Source organism: Pristis pectinata, chromosome 20 (genome assembly GCF_009764475.1).
Source record: "Pristis pectinata isolate sPriPec2 chromosome 20, sPriPec2.1.pri, whole genome shotgun sequence".
In the NCBI taxonomy this organism is placed as follows: Eukaryota; Metazoa; Chordata; class Chondrichthyes; order Rhinopristiformes; family Pristidae; genus Pristis; species Pristis pectinata.
In genome coordinates, this window is record NC_067424.1 from 16,528,531 (window position 1) to 16,551,313 (window position 22,783).

At 43.3% G+C, this 22,783-nt stretch overlaps 1 protein-coding gene across 1 annotated transcript; it reads left to right on the forward strand.

Annotated features, from left to right (window-relative positions):
* Positions 1-13,898: 13,898 nt before the first annotated feature.
* On the forward strand, positions 13,899-22,574 carry lamtor5 (late endosomal/lysosomal adaptor, MAPK and MTOR activator 5). Its single transcript, XM_052034781.1, has 4 exons — positions 13,899-13,974; positions 16,293-16,354; positions 17,636-17,753; positions 21,090-22,574. Exons 1-4 carry the CDS (start codon positions 13,940-13,942, stop codon positions 21,148-21,150), a joined length of 276 nt encoding a protein of 91 aa, XP_051890741.1. The 5' UTR covers positions 13,899-13,939; the 3' UTR covers positions 21,151-22,574.
* The last annotated feature ends 209 nt before the right edge of the window (positions 22,575-22,783 follow it).

Sequence of the window (22,783 nt, forward strand, 5' to 3'; positions counted from 1 at the left end):
TGAGATGCAGAGACAAGCTTTTTCTCTCCAAATTATGTCTCCAAACATAGCAGATCTATGGCCTGAAATATAACCTTATATTCAGTCCTTTGTAGATTTCAATTAGACAGTGAAATGAGAGTGAAAATAACCCAATGCCAATAAACACTGTCAGAGTGCATGAAACACTCCCTAATGGGAGTGTTGGATGGGAGGAGTATTTCCTTTCCTTGGGTAATGGTATTGGTATTGGTTTATTATTGTCACTTGTACCGAGGTACAGTGAAAAACTTGTCTTGCATACCGATCGTACAGGTCAATTCATTATACAGTGCAGTTACATTGAGTTAGTACAAAGTGCATTGATGTAGTACAGGTAAAAACAATAATAGTACAAAGTGTCACAACTACAGAGAAAGTGCAGTGCAATAAGGTTCAAGGTCACAACAAAGTAGATCGTGAAGTCAGAGTCCATCTGTGTTGAATGGGAGGAGTATTTCCTTTCCCTGGGTACTCAATCCATATAGAGCCTGTGGAGTCTGCCTATATAATTCATTGCATAGTGTTAACACAGTTGGTAAATTACCCAGCTGCATACTGGCCTGGAGCTAAACCACTGCATCTTGTGTCTGTATTGAATCTTTGATCTAGGGCTTTCAAAGGGGACTTGGTTAGGCCATGAATTCTCAATCAATGGCCTGTGGGGTGCATGTGGCCCAATCAGAACACTGCTGCAGCCTAGGTTTATTTTGATAGTTAATATACTTTTACTTAGTATTCTTGTTTCAAAAAGTGCTCTGCAAAACATTTGACTTGTAGTAATGAGAGGCTTTCACATTTGTAATGCTTTCTTCTTCTTCCTGGGCAAATTCTTAGGTTCTGCCCACACTGAGTGGGTTCAGAGGTCACCAACAAGGCCAATGTAGAAACCACAGTCTCTTCCGCAGATGGGGCAGGAGGTGCCTGATGTGGTGATGGGTGGGTAGTTTGTGAGGTTGCGCACGCCTTCTGCCATTTATGCAGGGCTTTATTGTGCTCCCAAGACATGGACTTGAGATTCTCAATACCATCCCCAATGTTCCTTCTGCACTTTGAGTGCTCATGGGTCACGGTTTCCCAAGAGTCCGTGGGGTACTGCAATTCTTCAAGTATATTCTTGAATCTTCTCCTCTCTCCAACTGGTAATCTTCTCTCGTCACAGAACTCAGAGTAGAGTGCCTATTTCGGGAGTTTGGTTTCAGACATGCAAACCTGCATGCCTCCCCAATGGAGTCCACTGAATGTAACTATGGCCTCACTGGGAATGTTGGGCTGAGAAAGGGCACTGGTTGGTTCACTTACACTTCCAGTGAATTTGGAGGATTTTGCAGAGACAAGCTGGTTGTACCTCTCCAGTGCCTTAAAATGCAGGTCTCAGAAGCATATAGGAGGCCAGGGTTCACTGCTGCCTGTTAGACCATGAGTTTTGTAGTGGGTCTCAGCTCTTGATCTTCAAGCATACTTTTCCTCAATCAACTGAAGACTGTGCTGGCACATTGAAGGCAATGGTGAATTAAAATTCTGTCAGATAAGACAATGTTTTTTTCATTAGATACATGGGCAGCTGGGTTGTGTGTGTGTAGTCCATCTAAGACATTGAGACTGCAAGTGTGGCTCATTGTGGAGAATATGTTGTGAATGACCTGGTTAGGCACTTGGGAGAATTTAATGTGCAGGGGCATGGTGGAAGGGTGAATGATTGGACTGTGGGATTGGCCTCGAAAGAGGCAGTATGGGCTTAATGAGTTGAATAGCCCTCTTCTGTGCTGTAATGTTTCTGTAATTCTAATTGTGAAAGTGGTTTTGACAGAGTGAGTTTAATACCCATAAGGAAGCAAAGCTCAAGTGAACAATAGTGTTCAGTGTCAGCCTTTGCCTCTATGTCTAAGTTACTGACTGGATGCAGTAACTATGGCAGTTCCACAGTTTTGCGGACAGAGACCTGGGAAATAAATTGGATTAAAAAGCTTACACCAGAGATGTTCCACAATCAAAAACCCAAAGGAATGTTCACAAGAGAAGTCACTTTATGGGGCTTCATTGAGGCAGGGGCATCAGTATTGGAAAATGAGGTAGGTCTCATAGTTACAATGTTTTTAAGAAAGTATTAATGTTCTGAAATAAGAATTTGTTGTTGCTAAGTAGTTACTGTAAATACTGGCTGCTATAGAGAATATTTATCCAAAAATTAATATTTAAAGTTGAGCTTTGTTGTAAAACCTTATCTATACGTGCACAGTAGGTGAGAAGCAGGTGGATACATGTAGGCATGTAGCCATTTTAAGAGCCTGAAAGAGTTAAATTTTTAAAAAAGCTGATAAAACATGTTGGAAACAAATTATTTTTATACATCTGTCCTTTCTCAGTAAAAAGCCTGGATACATCAGAATGAATTGGTTGATTAATATATTCCCTAAGCTGCAGACAGTGTGATTGATAGAAAACTGCCAACTTAAGCTCACATAACACAGATATGAGGTCAGCTATTAGCTACACACCAGGATGGAGTGATCAATAACAGAGAACAGTCATCGATATGGATGACTGAGGTGGTGATCCAAATTCTTCTCCACACAATCCTGGGTCAGATTCTGATAACATTATCCCTTCAAACTGCAGAGGATTGAATATATTGACGTTTCAGCATTTATTAGAATGATTCCTTTTCTTTCAAATTTTCACAGTTCTGACAAAGAACATTCTGCCCGGGAAGATAAGCTGAGAGTTCTGACAAAAGGCTCATTCTTTGTCTCTTCCATTGTTACCTTGATAGCATCTGATAGCAGACTTGCAAGACTTCCCACAGAAGTGAAATATAAAATGTTAGAGGCATACAAAGTGCTCTATCATAAACTAAATAAATCAGATTAAAGTGTTAGTAACTATGCAATATAATTGATTGACAGGGAATAAATATACAAGGTAGGTCATCCCCAGATAAACTGAATCCATGTATTAAAGGTCTTGCATAACTCATTGGTGCAGCAAATGCAAAACCTACCCTTTCTCCTAGTTCCTTCCTTCTGTTCAGGACCCCATTTATTCCTTTTGAGTAAAACCACAATTTAATTATATTGTCTGTACTGTCTACAGTATCGTCTCCTCCACAATGAATTGTACAATCTTCATTTACAATGGCAACTTCTCAGCAAATGAACTCGTCCAAATCTGCATTTAAAAAGACCTGGAAAACATTCACTGATAAGTGACAAGTGGCACTCATGCCACAGAACTACAAGGCATTGACCATCTCCAATAAGAGAGATTCTAACCAACTACCCTTGACATTGAATGACTTGCCAAATTCACCACAGTCAACATGCTGGAGGTCACCAATGATCAGAAGTTCAACTGGATCAGCCACATATATACTATGGTTACAAGAGTAATTCAGATGCTGGGTATCCTGTGATGAGTGACTCACCTCCTTATGTCCCAAAGCTTCTCCACTAAATGGTGAGTGATGAGTGCAGCCCCAACACTGTAAAGAAGTGCAACACCATCCTGGACAAAGCAGCCACTTGATTGGTACCAAATCCACCACTCTAAACACTCACTACCAGCATGCAATTACTCTGCAGCTGCTCACCTATACTAAATGCACAGCAGCACCCAAACCCACAACCTCTACCACCAAGAAAGACAAGGGCAGCAAGTGCAAGGAAGCACTGCTACCTGCAGGTTTCTCTCTACGCTGCACACCATCCAGACTTGGAAGCATATTGCTGCTCCTTTCACTGGGGTCTAAAACCAATTGTACTGTGGGAGTATTTTCAACAGAAGGACTGCAATTGTTCTCAAGGGAACTTAGGCAAGGGAAATATTTTCCAGTGAAACTCAGATTATTTTGCTTAATGTCTCTGTTCAGACTTCAAGCATAACCCTGTGTCTCAACTCCCTTGCCACCCAAATTGCTACCACTGCCCCTGTCCTGCCCCACTGAAGCACAACAGAATTCTGAAGAAAGGCAACCCATCTTTTGATTTGTCGCTTTACAATTTTTCAAACTTTACCTATGAATCAACTATTTCAGAGAATGATCATTGCTCAATTTTAATCAAACAGGTGCTGGTAATAATTCTGTCATTGCCCTTTAAAGCTGCTCTGGGCCAACTTGTAGTTTAAATCCTTTTCCCTGTTTGGCCTTGCACCATTTTGTGATTTTATCTCTCCTTCCAGGCTCCCAGTCACAGTCCTTTTGTATGTTCCTTCCTCACATCTTGCCTTTCTCCAGCTCGGTACTTTCATAAAACCTGTAGCTTCTTCCATTTCTGACAACAGATCACCAATCCAGAACGCTAACGCTGTTTCTGCCTCCACAAATGCTGCCTGACCAGTCACCGAATCGTTACACCACACAAGGAGCTCTCTTGGCCTGTCAAGTCTGTACTCAACCATGTAAGAGCAATCCACTCACCATCCACACCTCATAGCCCTGCAAATGTTTTCCTTTCAAATACTTACCCAACTCCCACAGTAACCCCAGCTGGTTCATTCCAGATCCTAACCACTTCCTTCTGTAAGACAAAATCCTCAAGCAATTCTGGTCCTTTTGTTAATCACCTTAGTCCCCTAGTTCTTGACTCTTTCACCATCAGGAACAATTTGTCTCAACCTACCCTGTTTATACATTTCATTGTTTTAAGTATGTCTTACAGATCTCCAGCGTTTCCTGTTTATATTTCAGATCTCCAGGATCTGCAGTATTTCACCTTTATCTCATGTTTTCTGTAAGGGTAGTACTACTTATTGAAAAGCTTTTCCATGGTATTATATTTGCTGTCTCCCTCAATTATGGCCAAAGTAAGTGTAACCAACTCAAGTCTATTCAAGAACAAGCAAACCTTCTACTACCCAACTGGATCATACATACCATGTGAATGACTGTAGCCTTGAGCTCCACTCTCCATGATTGGCCTTGGGTCTTCATCCAAACAGCTCCTCCATCAGCAAAGATCATTTATTTAATGCAGATAGTTTTAACTTTCCATTTCCTGTGTTCTTTTTCAAATCAGCTCAGTTTGGTCCTTTGTAAGACTAGGATGAGTTGGAGGTCAGATGCCAGCATATTTGACTTCCCACTGCATTGCTGCACTCACCTTTGAGCCCCAGGGCAGAATATTGAGGTACTGAGGAGAGGACTTAGCATCTGGCCCCTCTACATTTTGGTAGGGAGTTTGTGATTAGTTTGAACGAATTGCGAGCCCTGTGGGAAAAAAAAACTGCTGCAAATTCATGAACGGTCTTCAACCTGAAACATTAGTCTGACTGTTTCTCAGCATTTTCCTGTTTGTTGTTTTAGATGTAGTGTAGCGGTTAGCATAACGCTTTTCAGCGCCAGCGACCCGGGTTCAATTCTGGCTATTGTCTGTAAGGAGTTTGTATGTTCTCCCCATATCTGCATGGGTTTCCTCCGGGTGCTCTGGTTTCCTCCCACATTCCAAAGACGTACGGATTAGGAAGTTGTAGGCATGCTATGTTGGCGCCGGAAGCATGGCGACACTTGCGGGCTGCCCCCAGAACACTCTACACAGAAGATGCATTTCACTCTGTGTTTTGATGTACATGTGACTAATAAAGATATCTTACATGTCTGAGTCCTTTTACTTTATTCTAATACTTTGAATTGCCTGTTTGTACATTAAGATATGTTTAACTAAAATTATTTTTTGTTTTTTTTAACAATTTTTAAACATCTTTATGATAAAGGTTTGAAAACAGCTCAAAGACTGTTAATGTTCAGGATAAATTGCCATTAGATGGCCCTATCTCCCTGCCACTCAAAGCCCATTCCACCTTGTCAATGGGGCATCAACTAAGTTTCAGCACTTGGAGAAATTAAGTCCAGGCAGACATAAATGCGGACGGCAAGTCTGAATGGTTTGGCAGGTCCAGCACCATCCAGCCACAAGGAAGCAATCTTAAAATCTTACCAAAAAACACTAGCTCCAACAAGTTACTTGCCACTCATACTTGCCCAGCCCTCTCCTTCCGCATCTGAGTGTCTTCACAATCCATTCCTAGAATGGTAAGCAGCATTGCCCAAAGCAACAACTGCTCCTTGGTAATATTATAAAGTGATGCTCAGGGTGCTGTTCATAGGTCAGAAGGTAAACTGCTTTAAAGAGCATTAGGACCAATAATAAACAAGGATTATAAGATCCATATTAGAGGGAAAATGGGTTACACTTACTAACACTTTCGTTCACTCTGATTTAGAAATGTTCAACATGTGCAATCAGCTCATCCTACAATGTGTGACACCAAGAGGTCACAATATTAAAATAATACCATCCTGATCTGTTTTGTTGAACATAGGTTTACATTTATTTTCACCAGATCAATATCCTGGATCTCACTGCCTTATAGTGCAATGAACACATATTCACAAGGACAACAAAGCCTCGAGGTGAAGGTCCACTGCCACCTTTCCAGGAGCACCCTCAACAGCTTCTCCAGAGACTTGAATACAAATGTAAATCTTTTATTCTAATCTAAGCCAACATTACTGAAGGAGTACTGCAGTGTTGGAGGTGCCACCTTTTCAGATGAGATCCCATTTTCTCCTCAGATGAACGTAAAAGATCCTACTTCAGAGATCAGTTGGTATGAAAGATTTTATATGAGGGTTGAGTAATCAATGAGGATTTCAGGTGAAGGGGCAGAGGGCACTGAAAGATTTTAAGTGAGGAGTAAATGGGCACTGAGGAAATTCAACCAAGGGGTAAGTGGGCACTGAGTGAATTCAGGTGAGGGGTTATAGAAGGTACAGAGAATTTCAGGTGAGAAGTCCATCGACACTGAATGATTTCAGTTGAGATGTCAGGCAGCATTGAGGAATTGCGGGTAAGACATCAATGTACTGTTGAAAGTATCCTGACAGGTTGTGTCATAGTCTGATACGGCAATTCGAATGTGCAGGAACATAAGAAGCTGCAGAGAGTAGTGGACTCAGCCCAATACATCACAAGCACATCCCTCCCCACCATCGGAAGTATCTACTTGAGGCACTAGCTCAAGAAGTTATCGCCTATCATCAAAGATCCCCACCATTCGTGCCATGCCATCTTCTCACGGCTACCATCAGGCAGGAAATACAGAAGCCTGAAGTCCCACACCACCAGGTTCAAAAACAGCTACTTACCTTCAACCATGCAGTTCTTCAAACAACCTGCACAACCCTAATCACTACCTCAGTATAGCAACACTATGACCACTTTTCACTGCAATGGACTTCACTTTTTTTTGGTTCCAATTGTATTCTTCCTTGTAAAAATTGTGTGTAATTTATGATTAATTTATGATTTTCTTTTGAATGCCGCTTATCTGATGCTACGCGCCTGTGATGCTGCTGCAAGTAAGTTTTTCATTGCACCTGTGCATACATGTACTTGTGCATATGACAATAAACTTGACTTTGACTTTCACTTTGAATGGGCAATGTGGGATTTCAGGTGAGGAGTCAGTGGGAATTGAAGAATTTCAATTGCGACATCGGTGGGCACTGAGGGATTGTGCAGGTGAGTCATTAGTGGGTATTGAGGATTTCAAGTGAGGGTGGATGGGCACTGAATGATTACAGGTACAGTGTCAATGAACAGAATTGTCTGATGGATTGCAATAGAAGAGGTATAATCATAGAAGGGGACATAACGGAGGGCTCGTCCACTGAGTCTATATGGGTAGAACTCAAAAAAAGGGAAGATGCAATCACTCTGATGGGATTATACTACAGACCTCCCAATAGCATCCGGGACATTGAGGAACAGATATGCAGGCAGATTAGGGAAAGGTGTAAAACAAATAGGGTTGTTGTCATGGGGGGACTTCAGCTTCGCTAATATAAAGTTAGGGAACAGTGAGCACAAGGAGTTTTAAGATGGCTATAGATAAGGATAAGTATGGACCTTGTGGAAGAGTATTAAATTGGAGCAGGGAAAATTACGAGAACATTAGGCAGGAACCAGGGAGAATTAATTGGGAACAGCTGTTTCTGGGCAAGTCCACATCTGACATGTGGAGGGTGTTTAAAGACCAACTATACAGGTATAGTCCACTAAGAAGGAAGGACAAGGATGGCAAGGTAAGAGAAGCTTGGATGTCGAGAGAGGTGGTGAATTTAGTCAAGAAAAAGGAAAAGTATGTAAAGCTTAGGAAGCTAGGATCAAACAGAGCACTTGAGGATTATAAAGAAGCCAAAAAGGAACTCAAGAAGGGAATTAGGAAAGCCAGGAGGGGCCATGAAAAGTCCTTGGCAAGTAGGATTAAAGAGAATCCCAAGGCATTCCATACATACATCAAGAGCAAGAGGATAACTAGGGAGAGGGTAGGACCACTCAAGGATAAAGGAGGGAACGTGCTTGAAAGTGGACAATGTGAGGTCCTTAATGAGTACTTTGCATCAGTATTTACCAAGGAGAAGGATGTGGAGGATAGGGAGATCAGTGTGGAGCGTGCTAATATGCAAGGGCATTTTGAGATAAAGGAGGAGGTAGTGTTGGGTCTCTTAAAGAACATTAAGATGGATAAGTCCCCAGTGCCTGATGGGATATAGCCCAGGTTATTGAGAGAGGCAAGAGATGAGATTGCTAAGGCCTTGACCAATATCTTCATGTCCTCTCTAGCCACAGGCGAGGTCCTGGAGGACTGGTGAGTAGCTAATGTTGTTCCATTATTCAAGTGAAACAGGGATAATCCCGGTAACTGTAGACTGGTGAGTCTCACGTCAGTGGTAGAGAAGTTACTGGAGAGGATTCTTAGGGATAGAATTTATGAGCATTTGGAAAACCATAGACTAATTAGGGACAGTCAGCATGGCTTCGTGCAGGGCAAGTCGTGCCTTACTAACTTGATTGAGTTTTTTGACGAGGTGACAAGGGTGATTGATGAAGGTAGAGCTGTGGATGGTGTCTACATGGATTTTAGTAAGGTGTTTGACAAGGTCCCTCATGGGACGCTCACCCAGAAGATTAAGATGCATGGAATCTACAATGAATTGGCCGTTTGGAATCACAACTGGCTTGCCCATAAAAGACAGAAGGTTGTGGTCAATGGGACTTATTCTAGCTTGAGGTCTGTGACTCAGGGATCCGTACTGGGACCTCTGCTGTTTGTGATGTATATAAATGACCTGCATGAAAATGTACATGGGTGGGTTAGTAAGTTTGCAGATGATATGAAGGTCGGTGATGTTGTGAATAGAGTAGAAGACTGGCAAAGGATACAGTGGGATATAGATCAGTTGCAGATGTGGGCGGAGAAATGGCAGATGGAGATCAACCCGGCCAAATTGAAGTGTTGCACCTTGGGAGATCAAATGGAAAAAGACAGTACACTGTTAATGGCAAGACCCTTAACAGTGTTGACGAGCAGAGGGATCTTGGGGTCCAAGTTCATAGCTCCCTGAAAGTGGCTAGATAGCTTGACAGGGCAGTAAAGAAGGCATACGGCATGCTTGCCTTCATTAGTCGAGGCATTGAGTTCGAGAGTCAGGAAGTTATGATGCAGCTTTATAAAACTTTAGTTAGGCCGCATCTGGAGCATTGCATTCAGTTCTGGTCACCCCATTATAGAAAGGATGTCGAGGCTTTGGAGAGGGTGCAGAAGAGGTTTCCCAAGATGCTGCCTGGATTAGAGGGCATGTGCTATGAGGATAGGTTGGACAAACTTGGGTTGTTCTCTCTGGAGCAGCGGAGGCTGAGGGGAGATCTGATAGAGGTTTATAAGATTATGAGAGGCATAGATAGAGTAGACAGCCAGTATCTTTTCTCCAGGGTTGAAATGTCTAATACCAGAGGGCATGCATTTAAGGTGATAGGGGGTGTTCAAAGGAGATGTGCAGGGCAAGATTTTTACACAGAGAGTGGTGGGTGCCTGGAATGCGCTGCCTGGGTGGTGGTGGAGGCAAATACATAGGGGCGTACAAGAAGCTCTTAGATCGGCACATGAATGTGAGGGAAATGGTAGGATATGGACATTGTGTAGGTAGAAGGGATTAGTTTAGTTGGGCATTTTATTACTAATGTAATTGGTTTGGCCGAAGGGCCTGTTCCTGTGCTGTACTGTTCTATGTTCTATCTATTAACAGCTCTTTCAAGAACAGATGAGCTGACTGCAAGTGAGAACCAGGTCAGACTTAGTTTGATGAACTCTAGATTCAATGCCAACACTTGTGCCTAACTAGGCACTAAAATCTACTTTCAGATATTGAACAAGCAGCAAAGATGAAATTGGAAAGAGGAGGGAAAAAATAGAACAAAAATGTTTGACGTGTTCATATTTAGAAGCCCACGTGCTGATGATAGACGCATTGTTTAGTGTGCTAAGGAACTAATCAACTGCTCTTTAAAATAGATTTAAAAGATTTTAAAAGAACACACTGAGTTATGTGAAATGGTAAGTTCTCCTGAGAGAGATTTTTGATTAAATTCTCCAAACATACATTACTGCTCTCAGTCTATCTTCTGGATCATCTCTCAATCACAAAGCTCCCTCATGAGAATCAGCTGGTCAAAAGGGTGTGCAATTGATTAATGAATTTCCATTAAAAAGGACATCCAATTAGTTGAGATCCAAAAGATCCCATTTTTCCCATGTTTAGCAACTCCTGAAATGTTCTCCAATTTGAAACCTCCTCATCATGAGGGAGAATTATTTATTGATTTGATTTCCCTTAGAACGGTTCCAAACAGAAACGATTTCTAAATCCCTCCATGGGCATGTTGGAAAGTGGCAATCTTGTTTGTTGAAATGAATAGCATTGTTTTATTGCAATATTTGACCCTCCCAATTATTTTAACCCTGTGGGGTTGGTCCTTCCACCTGTTGTTCTGGTTCAGTGTAAATCCCTGAGGGGCCTTTGCCACACTGCCACCTGTCTCGCCTCAACCCCATTGCTTGTATTGTCACAGACAGAATCTCTCCTGTCTGTTGTCTGTAGAGTTCCTATGTGAAATGAGGTGGAACTGTTTCGGTTCCTTAAATGCAGAGACAACTGGACACTAACTGGCATTTCAATAGCAAGGAAGTCTGGGAGATAATGTAGAAATGAAAGAGAAATACATGCTTCATTCTTCTAGGATTGAGGCTGGTTTATGCAGCCAGGGAATGGGAGAACAATCTGTATATAATTAATGGTGTATCTGCTGGATACTGTATTTTATTAGAAAAGTGTAGTGAGAGTTTGACTCTGTATTTAATTGTGGTTTCCATGCCTTGTGAGTGTCTGATGGGAAAAATAAGAGGGAGATTTTCCTCTCATTTGTGGCCCATGCTATAGCTTCCTTCAAGTGATTAATGGAACAGTGTAGAGATTGTTTTGACCTAATCACTGTGGTACTTTTAAAGTATATGAAGGGGCATTACATGAGGTATTCTTTTGTATCTAACCCATGCTACAGCTGCCCTGCAAACATTGATGGTGAAGGGAGCATTACTGTGTCCAGTATGTCATGCACCATCTGCAGGAGTGTTTGATGGAAGCTTTGGTCTGTACCTAATCCAGGCTGCACCTGTACCAGGTACAACTATCTCATTCTGTTCCCATTCTTATGGTGCTTGATGGGAGAGTATAAAGGGGAATACTCTGTATTTGACCTGTGATGATACTCCGGCCATGATACCAAATAAAGCTGATTGTCTAATGGTGATTGTTAACTCCCATTCTTTTGCTCAGGTGGGTTTGGCAAGGAAGAGCTAGCTCCAGTGGAGTCTCCTGACAAAATGCCTGGAACACGGTCTTGTCATAGCCAACGCCCTGTGTGGTTTGAGAGTTGGGCAGTAGGCCCCAGGGCAATACCCCTGATCCAGGCACTGATACCTGTTAGATTAATTCGTCATCCATTGACAGGTACTGATGGCTGTTAGACTGAGCACCACCCTGTCACTTCCATCAACCTGGCCCCAAAACAATAGTAGCAGCAGAAGCATTGCTGCAAGAAGGTCAATATTGTAGGACTCAAGGATCTTCTAAAGAAGGTCCTTCTCACACCATGCCTCAGGTGCAACGTGGTGGCATCTAACCAACGGGATTGGAAGTTTCACAATGCCTCAAGGGAGAAGAACAAACTCTTTGGGCATTGAAGGCCAAGGTCCAACAAAAAAAAACTCTTGATATAAAGACACACACAAAATGCTGGAGGAACTCAGCAGGTCAAGCAGTATCTATGGAGGAAAATAAACAGCCAATGTTTCGGGTCAAGACCCTTCATCAGGATCTTGAATAAACAGTTTATTTCCCTCCATAGATGCTGCCTGACCTGCTGACTTCCTCCAGCATTTTGTGTGTGTTGCTCCAGATTTCAGCATATGCAGAATCTCTTGTGTCTCTTGATGTAAAGAACAGTTGGTGGGTGGAAAGAGCACAGGAGACCTGCCAACTCACTATTAACCATGACACATGCAGCGTGCAGTATATTAGATGGAGTTATGATACAGTTCGGCAATGAAGTCACCAAATATCAGAAATAAGCTTCAGATGCTGAGGAGCCCATTCCCCTTCCTATGATCAGTACTTAAGGGTTAGGTAAAGGAAAGATCCCATGGGATCTGCAAAAGCTGAGGGAAGCTGGATTAAATGTGGCTATGACCCACATTTACGAGTAGTCCACTTTAATTCAATGGCTGAAAGACAGGAGCCTGTATAACCAAACCCATTAAGAACTGGCACTGTTAGTAGTGTTGGGAAGAGGGTAGAAAGGGAGGCAGAGAGGAAGGGGAGAAGTGGCAAGAGGGGGAGGGGAGAGGGGGAGAGGGATATGGAGAGAGGACAAGGATGGGAAGTGAGAGATTCTAGGGAGTGGAAGAGAGAGGGAGGGGAGGCAGTGTTGAGGAAAAGGGGTGTAGAGTGAAGAGGAGAGGGGGAGAAATCAAGAGAAGAGGTGTTGAGTGATGAATAGAGGAAAGGGCAAATGTAGAAGGATAGGAGGAAAAAGAAATATAGGAGGGGAGGATGTGGAGGGGAGAGGGAAAGCTGAGAAAGAGGGGAGAGGGCACAGGGGAGAATGCGGGTACAGGAGAGAGGAATGGGAGTGAAAGGGAGGGGCTAAGGAGGTGAGGAAGGAGGTGATGTGTGGGAAGAAGCAGAGGGGATTGGAGGAGAGGGTGGGGAAAGAAGAGAGGAAACATTGAACATAAAACATAGGAAACAGGAGCAGGTACAGTCTGTCAAGTGTACTCCATCATTCAATACGATCATAGAGGATACCATATTCCTACACTCTCACCAAACATATTGGTTTTTGTGTTAGAAATCTATCTCCTCAAATACAGTCAGTAACTCAGACTCTGCTGCCTTCTGTGATAGAACATTCTGCAGGTTTACCACCCTCTGAGTAAAGGGGTCCCCTCATCGTTCTAATCTCCAGTCAATACTGGCTTGGTCCTCATACCTAAATCCTCCCATCCCAGGAATCAGTCTGGTGAATATTCCTCTCAATCCCTCTATTGGCAAGTAAAACCTTTCTTTGGCAAAGAGACCAAAACTCCACACAATCACCCAGGTGTAGTCTCACTAAGGCCTGCAGAGTTGTAGCAAGACATCCTTGTTCCTGCAGGCACAAATTCTTGCAATGAAGGCAACATACTATCTGCCTTCTCAACTCCTCGTTGTACCTGCATATTTGCTTTCAGTGACCTGGTGTACAATGACAACCAGCTCCCTTCTGTGCATTAACATTGCCCAATCTATCTTCAGTTAAATCGCTCTGTTTCACCTACCACAGTGGATACGTTCACTTTTAATCCAAGTGAGGGAAGAGAAGGCTGGAAAGGAATGAAGGGCAGAAGGAAGCGGACAGGGAAGGGTTAAGGAGGGTGGTTGGGGGGGGAAGCCTCCTGTCCTGGCCCCGCCCACCGGGGCTCTGAGTCATGTGATCAGCGGCGGCAGGTCATGTGACGCGGAGCGAGAAACGTCGAGTGCGGGATGGAGGCGGTTCTGGAGCAGCAGCTGCGGGAAACGTGAGTGCGCCCGGCTCCCACTGGGTCTCCTTCCCTCCCGCTCGCAAAGCCCCGGGGCCGGGACGCCCGGGTCGGTCTGGTTCCACCTTTGGTGCACTGAATCCCCCTTTGTGAGCTCCACAAGCGGGCCGACTAGGGCGGGGGAGGCGCTGCCGACCCTTGGGATTGTCTGAAGGCATTTGATGCAGTGTCAGTGGTAGGGATACAAAGCCCCTTGGATCAAAGGGGTGGCTGCAGTGTGGGTCGGGGAACGGGTTCAGTGTCAGAGTGAGAATTATGGCAAACACTTCCTTTTCGGTGTTAACTGTTGCCCAGCGGTTGGAGCTGAGACCTCTACTTGTTTTGATACACAGTGGCCTGGAATTTGTTCAAGTTTATTGTCATGGGCATACACACCCAGGGTATAAATGCCTTGAAAATGACCTTTTTGCAGCACAATACAGTACAAACATAAATTATGCATAAGTTTATGTAATTTATGTTAACTTGCATGACCAAATAAGCAATGGCAATAGTGCAAATTGAGGGAAATATCGACTGAAGTAGAATTAGGGTTTTTCAGGTTGGTTCAAGAAACTGATGGCAGTGGGGAAAAGCTGTTGATCCTTGAAGTGTTGAATCATCAGGCTCCTGTACCTCCCACAATGAGAAGAGGGCGTGGCTGGATGGTGGAGGTCCTTAATGATGGATGTCACCTTCCTGAGACATCACCTCTTGTAGATTATCCTCCATGGTGGGGAGAACTGTCCCTGTGATGGAACTAGCTGAGTCCACCACCCTCTGTAGCCTCCTGCGTTCCTATGCGTTGGAGTTTCCATACCAGGATGTGATGCAACCAGTCAAAATGCTCACTGTACGTCTGTAGAAGTTTGTCAGAATCCAGGTCCTAATTTTGAGATGTGTAGATGTAATGAATCTTATAAGCCGAGTAAACAATAAAAATTATAGCAATTGAATTCAGGGTGTCATGAGCCAATAACTTTAACAGTGATTCATTCTGATAGGAAACTAATTTTATAATATCAAAGAAATGAGTGCATAGAACATAGCATATTACAGCACAGGAATAGGCTCTCTGGCCAACATTTTCTGTGCTGACCATGAAGCCAATTTAAATGAAACCTATCTGCCTGCACATGATCCATATCGCTCCATTCCCTCCATCTTCATTTGCCTGTCTAACTGCCTCTAAAACACTATTATATCTGTTTCCACCACCACTCCTGACAATGTATTCCAAGCATCTACTACTGTGTACAAATAAAAGTTACCCCAAACTTCTCGTTTAAACTTTCCCCTTCTCACCTTAAAGTTATGTTCTCTAGTATTTGACATTTCTTCTCTAGGAAAAACAGTATCCTTTATATGCCCCCTCATCATTTTATAAACCTCCATCAGGAATGCAGAAGGAGGCTATTTGCACCATTGTGTCCATCTGGCCAAAAGTGGACTAAAGTTAATCCCATTTTTCCAGTTTGTAGCCCATGGATTATGGCACATCCTGTTGTTTTAATATCTGCTGTAAACATTTTTAAAGAAGTGTGCAGGGACAGAGCTATAGGGATGGTTTACACATTTATAATCAGTGAAGTTGACAAGCTGATAATGCTGCTAAAATGGTATGTGGAATTTAGGGTTTAGAGAGATAGTGTCCAAAGCAGGGGAGTTACGCTCTACAAAACAAGCAGCACAGTGGCACATCAGATGGAGCTTCTGCCTCACAGCTTTAGTGACCTGGGTTCAATCTTGATGTTAGGTGCTGTTTGTCTAGAGTTTATATGTTCTTTTAAAATCCTCCCACATCCTAAAGACTTGCTGGTAGGTAGATTGGCTATTGTAAATTGTACATTTAATGAAAGTAATTGTGAATTATGTTCAAAAGTGTGCCTAGTTTTGAGCTGATTCCCATGGCAGGTGTTGGAAATGTTGATATATAAAATAACAGCTGTAACCCTTTAATGCAGTACAATGACTTGTTAAGATTGGAAATGTACTGCCAGAAAGGGTGGAGAAGCAGATTTGAGGTTTAATGTGTATTTAAATGCTTCTGAGCTATGGAGAATGAGGTGAAGCAGCCAGATTTATAGCTGTGTCAAATAACTGGCACAGATACAGTAAGCTATTATTTTATGATTCCAGGGTGGAGGCACAGTTCTGGGGAATGGGGTTATGAGTTAAAGCAAGAATGGGGTGATGTTGGATAAAGTTTGATGCTGAACTGAATATAAACAACTGGTAAAACCCTAGATAATGCGCAGTAGGGATCGCCACACTGGCAGATGCTTTGGAAGGACTGACATTCATTTCTGATTCCACAGGATGAAGAACCCTGCGATTATAGGAGTCCTCTGCGCTGATGAACAAGGTCTTAACCTGGGCTGTAAGTACTGGGCTGCAGTTGATCACAAATCCCCTGACCAGTGTGTGAATATATGCTTTTCCCATCTGGCCAACTCACATCACCTTCAAGGACATTATTATTCTCTTCCTCTGTCTGTCTACCCTAACCATGCACTTTGTTACACTGTTTGGTAATTGTCTGTTTTAAGTCAGGAATATGATAAAATACTCTTCCCTTGCATAAATGAGTGCACTTCCAGCAACTTGCCAGAAGCTCAACGTCATCTAGGATAAAGTAGCATGTTTGATTGGCACCCAGTCACCCAACCTAAACATTAATTCTTGTCATCAGTGGTGCACAGTGGCTACAGTGTGTATGATCTGCAAAATGCACTGCAGTTACTTGCCCAACCACCTCCCACGATCTCTACCACTAAGGAGGACAAAGGCAGCACCCAGACCATATTTTGCAGGCTCCCTGCCAAGTTGCACACCAAACTGATTTGGAAATAGATTGCTCTGTGGGAGTACCTTTACCAGAAGGACTGCAGCAATTCAAGAAGCTAGCACATTGCCGCACCAGGACAACAAAGGGGATGAACAATAAATGCATACCTTGCCTGCAGTACTCAGACCATGGAAAATGAATGAATAAACGTTTGCCTTTAAATATTTTTGGGTATGGCACTGCCATATCTGACTTGCAAATCTTCTTCAAGCACAACTTAGTTACTAGTGAGGATCTGTCTCCCCGTGCACACTGTAAATCGGTTTTGCCTGAGAACTTTGTACCAATGTGGTCAATAAATTTCAAGTCCCTATGTGTAATGTGAAGCTGATCTAGAGTACAGGATTGTAGAGAGTGTGTGGGTTTGGGGAAGGGCACAGGGATGTGGTTAACAGAAGTGCAATACTTTTTACTATTGTTCAAATGCACTTGGCCATCTTCAGAATATCTATTTTATTTCTTTTAAATTCTGCATTTTATAATGCTGGTATCAGTGAAAATGATACTTGTGTTAAAATTCTGTGAAATTCTTTAAGGGATGAAATACACAGTCTGGGACTAAGCATGACTACAGTCCCCTATTAATGTGGTTGCCAGCTCCTCTGAAGTACAAAATGCTTTCCTTATACAGTACATTCTTGAGAGACAAAATCAAAAAAATGAATCGAACTTGTTTGCACACCATCCACCTTTCTCTGCCATGCATCCCTCCACCTACCCAAGCACTACAGCCCTCTAGTGGTTCTGTTGCTTGGTGCAGTAGACAGTGCAAGCCCTGGTCAGATTTGAGTTTTTTCCTTCCTCTCTTTCCAGGTCGTGGGTCACTGATCGATGAACATGCGGGTGTAGTTTCTGTTCTCGCACAACAAGCAGCAAAACTGACTACAGACCCAACAGATGTGCCTGTGATTTGCCTGGAGTCGGATAATGGGTGAGGTTTTGAAAATTGCTTTTGGGTAATCTTGGTGGATTTTTTTAATATTACTGGCTTGTGAAAGATTCCTGTACCTCCAAATCCCGAGGAAGCCTCCCACCTGTAACTGGAGAATCCATGTTCATTTGTCATTATGCCATGCCATGTCCTATGGCAGAAAGGGAAGGAAGGAACCAAGTGGAGTGACAGCCACAGATGCATGTTCTTCAGCTGCAAGTGATGTGACACACTTGTTACACACTTGTCTGTATGCTGGGGGTGTTTGAGCATTTGCTCACTTTGACCTTGGCTCAAACTATGCTCAAGATACAGGCCAACTCTTAAATATTAAACTCAAGACTTGGTAACAGGAGTTCTGCAAGTTTCACCCAGCACCCCATCCCGCCTGGCATTAACTCAGCTGCTCCCTTCCCCCTGCCCATTTCTGCTGCTCATTCTAATCAGCATTCACTGAAATGGGTGAAAGTGATGCTAATCCTAAATTTGCTGCAAGGCATTCTGAGATCTCAGAATGATTGCTGCTCTTGAGGTTTGCCCTCCAAGACTGTTTGAAGCATGTTGGCAGCATAGGGGCAGTGACAAGGAAGAGTGAGCTAGTGTTGGAGGAATGTGGAGAATGATTGGCTGCCACTGGGTAAAGGATAATTCTACTGTTATTTGTTTGTCTTTCATGATTTTGGGAAGCATGTTATAGTCTATGAAGGATGCTGAAGAGTGCACTTCAGTTTGCACACTGCAAAGTCCAAAGGCATTGTGGTAATGAGCAGGTAATCTGTCTGAGTAGTGTGGAAGGGATAAACATTGCTTGGCTGTGTGGGAGAGCCCCTGCTGCTTTGAATGGTGCTATGGAGGAGAAGACAAAAGAGACCTCAAGTCTTATCTAAAAGGCAGTGGTATTGGTATTATTGGTATTGGTTTATTATTGTCACTTGTACCAAGGTACAGTGAAAAACTTGTCTTACAAACTGATTGTACGGGTCAATTCATTACACAGTGCAATTACATTGAGTTAGTACAAAGTGCATTGATGTAGTACAGGTAAAAACAGTAACAGTACAGAGTAAAGTGTCACAGCTACAGAGAAAGTGCAGTGCAATAAGGTGCAAGGTCACAACAAGGTAGATCGTGAGGTCATAGTCCATTCTCATTGTATAAGGGAACCATTCAATAGTCTTATCACAGTGGAGTAGAAGCTGTCCTTATGTCTGGTGGTACGTGCCCTCAAGCTCCTGCATCTTCTACCCGATGGAAGAGGAGAGAAGAGGGAATGTCCCGGGTGGGTGGGGTCTTTGATTATGCTGGCTGCTACACCAAGACAACGAGAAGTAAAGACAGAGTCCAAGGAGGGGAGGCTAGTGTCCGTGATGCACTGGGCTGTGTCCACAACTCTCTGCAGCTTCTTGTGGTCCTGGGCAGAGCAGTTGCCGTACCAAGCCGTGATGCATCCAGATAGGATACTTTCTATGGTGCATCGGTAAAAGTAGGTGAGAGTCAAAGGGGACAAACCAAATTTCTTTAGCCTCCTGAGGAAGTAGAGGTGCTGGTGAGCTTTCTAGGCCATGGCATCTGTGTGATTTGACCAGGACAGGCTGTTGGTGATGTTCACTCCCAGGAACTTGAAGCTCTCGACCTCAGCACCATTGATGTAGACAGGTGCATGTACACTGCCCCCTTTCCTGAAGTCAATGACCAGCTCTTCTGTTGACACTGAGGGAAAGGTTGTTGTCATGACAGCATTCCACTAAGCTCTCTATCTCCTACCAGTACTCCAACTCATCACTGTTTGAGATACAGCCTACAATGGTGGTATCATCTGCAAACTTGTAGATGGAGTTAGAGCAGAATCTGGCCACACAGTCATGAGTGTATAGGGAGTAGAGTAGAGGGCTGAGGACGCAGCCTTGTGGGGCACCATTGTTGAGAATAATCATGCCGGAGGTATTGCTGCCAATCCTCACTGATTGCAGTCTGTTTGTTAGAAAGTCAAGGATCCAGTTACAGAGGGAGCTGTTGAGTCCTAGGTCTCAGAGTTTGGTGACAAGCTTGCTTGGAGTTATTGTATTGAAGGCAGAGCTGTAGTCAATAAACAATAGTCTAACGTAGTTGTCTTTACTGTCCAGATGCTCCAGAGCTCAGTGTATGGCCAGGGAGATAGCATCCGCTGTAGACCTTTTTCGGTGATAGGCGAATTGCAATGGGTCCAGGTTGTCTGGTAGGCTGGAGTTGATGCGTGCCATGACCAGCCTCTCGAAGCACTTCATGATGGTGGATGTCAGAGCCACTGGTTGGTAGTCACTGAGGCATGTTACCTTGCTTTTCTTTGGTACTGGGATGATAGTGGTCTTCTTAAAACAGGAGGGAACCTGAGATTGAAGCAGGGAGAGGTTGAATATGTCTGCAAATACTTCTGCCAGCTGATCAGCACAAGATCTGAGCACGCGGCCCGGGACACCATCTGGGCCAGGTGCTTTCCTCGTGTTCACTCTCCGGAAGACTGATCTTACATCCTCCACTGTGATCACAGGTTCAGCTGCATTGGTGGCTGTCAGGGTGGATGGTGACAATCCACTTCCCTTTTGTTCAAAATGCACATAGAATGCATTAAGTTCATCAGGAAGGGATGCGCTGTTGTTAGCTATGCAGCCCGACTTCGTCTTGTAGCCTGTTATGGCATGTAAGCCCTGCCATAACTGGTCAGGGACTCTATTTTGAGCTGGTATTGCCTCCTGGCATCCCTGACAGCTTTCCGAAGGTCATACCTCGATTTCTTGTACAGATCAGGACCACCAGATTTGTGCGCAGCAGTCCTCTCCTTCAGTAGGGAGTGGATCTCCCGGTTCATCCATGGTTTCCTGTTTGGGAACACCCGTATTGCCCTCTTTGGTACACAGTCCTCCACACACTTGCTGATAAAGTCTGTGATGGTGGTGACATACTCATCAAGGCTGGCAGCTGAGTCTTTGAACATGGACCAGTCCACTGTCTCAAAGCAGTCACGTAGGAGCTCATCTGCTTCCTCAGACCAGCACTGCACGACTCTCCGTACCGGATCCTCCCATTTCAGTTTCTGTTTGTATGCAGTGTTGCTGAAGTGCAGCATTGTGTTGGAACTGGTAGCAATGGTAGTGCTGTCAAATCACAGGAATAAATCTGGGACCCAAAATTTTCTCACAAGGGCAATCTTGCTCTCACTGAACCTTGACTAATGATGAAAAGTCTATGCCAGAGTTTGGTAGTAAGTGGAAATGAGAGAGACAGTAACATTTCCATTTATAATAGGTAGCTTGAAGAGACTGCAGAAATCTTATTCATTCATTGTGATTCCTTCCGTAGGAATATCATGATACGGAAACATGGAAGCATCACCATCGCTGTGCACAAGATGACGGTCTGAGCCAGACCGAAGAGGTGGAATTTGATCATTTGAAGCACAGCTTTGCTACCATAGTCCCTGCTATGGGATGTGCAGATCCTTGTTTTAAGCCCTCAAAAGGCAGCTTCTGACCTGGACTTGTGTCTGGGTACCAGTTCATTGACACTGTAGGGTGGAGCATGGGGGTGCGGTGAAAAGAGAAATTATTTGATCTTTCAGTGGATTAAGTTTGGAATTAAATGCAAACTCAGCAAATGTGTACAATTTTCATTATTTTTTCACTCACTCCTGAATTGGGAGGGGTGATATTTCTACTCCTGGAGCCCTTGTATGATTTGTAATAATTGTGTCAAACCAGCAGTGACTTTAACCCCAAATCCAGAAGCCACTCCTAATTTAGGTTTAGGCAAGTAACTGTGAGTGAGATGGGGTTGGTGGAACATTTGGGTAAAGGGATGGGTTGTATTTAATTGGCAGGGGGGGAGTTTGGGAGGAAGCTCATGCTGGTACTGGAAAAATCCCCACAAGGATAGAGATGTTGGATTCTTCCCATTTCATGTAACCTTGAGTGAGACTAGTGTGGCATTTTTCATGACAATTTCAGTGCCTATGAAGAAGCAACAAAATTCCAACAGGACATTTCCTTTTAATCAAGCCACAGTGTAAATATTTTGATGTTTGCCTGTACATACATTTTCATCATATTATTCAATGTTATTTTAAACTTTGAAGACTACGACAAACATTCATGATCAAATACAGTTCACAGGTTTGTTTTTGGAGACATTGTACCTATTTAGAGTTCTATGGGAGAATTTGAGTAAAGTTGAATTTCCATAAGTGGCATCTTCTATAACCTGGGTGGCCCCTGTACCTGTTGAAATGCCTTTTAAACATTGTAATTATATCAGCTTCTACCACCACCTCTCAGCTTGTTCCATATAACCACCACCCTATATGTAAAAATAAAAACCTGCCCCTTAGATCTCCTTTAAATTTCTCTCACTCGCCTTAAACCTATACCCTCTAGTTTTAGATTCTCCACCCTGGGACCAAGATGCTGACTATCTGCCCTATCTCTGCCCCTTATAATTTGATAAACCTCTGAAATCACCCCTCAGCCTCCCATGCTCCAGTGATAATAATCCCAGCCTATCCAATCTGTCCTTGAAACCAAAGCCCTCCACTATAGGCAATATCTCATGAATCTCTTCTGCACTCTTCCTAATGCTACCAGATGCTTCCTGCAGTGTGTTGATCAGAACTGTACACAATAGTCCACTTCTGGCCTAACTAATGTTTTGTACAATTATTGGAACCATGTCACTATGGTAATGGTTTTGTTTGTATTATATTAAAAAACTTGATTAAAAATGTAAAAACCTTTCCCCTGTTCTGTAGATCAAATTTGCATTTTTCAAATTAAATAAATAAGGACTGTGATTATGGTTACTTCACTTATTGCTCGATCAGACTGCTGGCTCTCAGGCTTGCAAGACCTGACTGTAAATGTATTTGATTTGGGTTATTGATTGGGTAAGGTGGAGCTGGTGCTATTTTCTCCATCGCTACCTCACTGGGAACTGACTCTACACTCCTTCACCACACCATCTGAACGGAACCATTGTCCCTCTACATCTCATGCAATTCATAA

Coding starts and splice junctions, on each gene's coding strand:
- lamtor5 (XM_052034781.1), top strand. CDS start 13,940: ATGGAGGCGGTTCTGGAGCAGCAGCTGCGGGAAAC. Junction 13,975..16,292: donor GAGCAGCAGCTGCGGGAAAC/GTGAGTGCGCCC, acceptor CTGATTCCACAG/GATGAAGAACCCTGCGATTA. Junction 17,754..21,089: donor TGCCTGGAGTCGGATAATGG/GTGAGGTTTTGA, acceptor TTCCTTCCGTAG/GAATATCATGATACGGAAAC.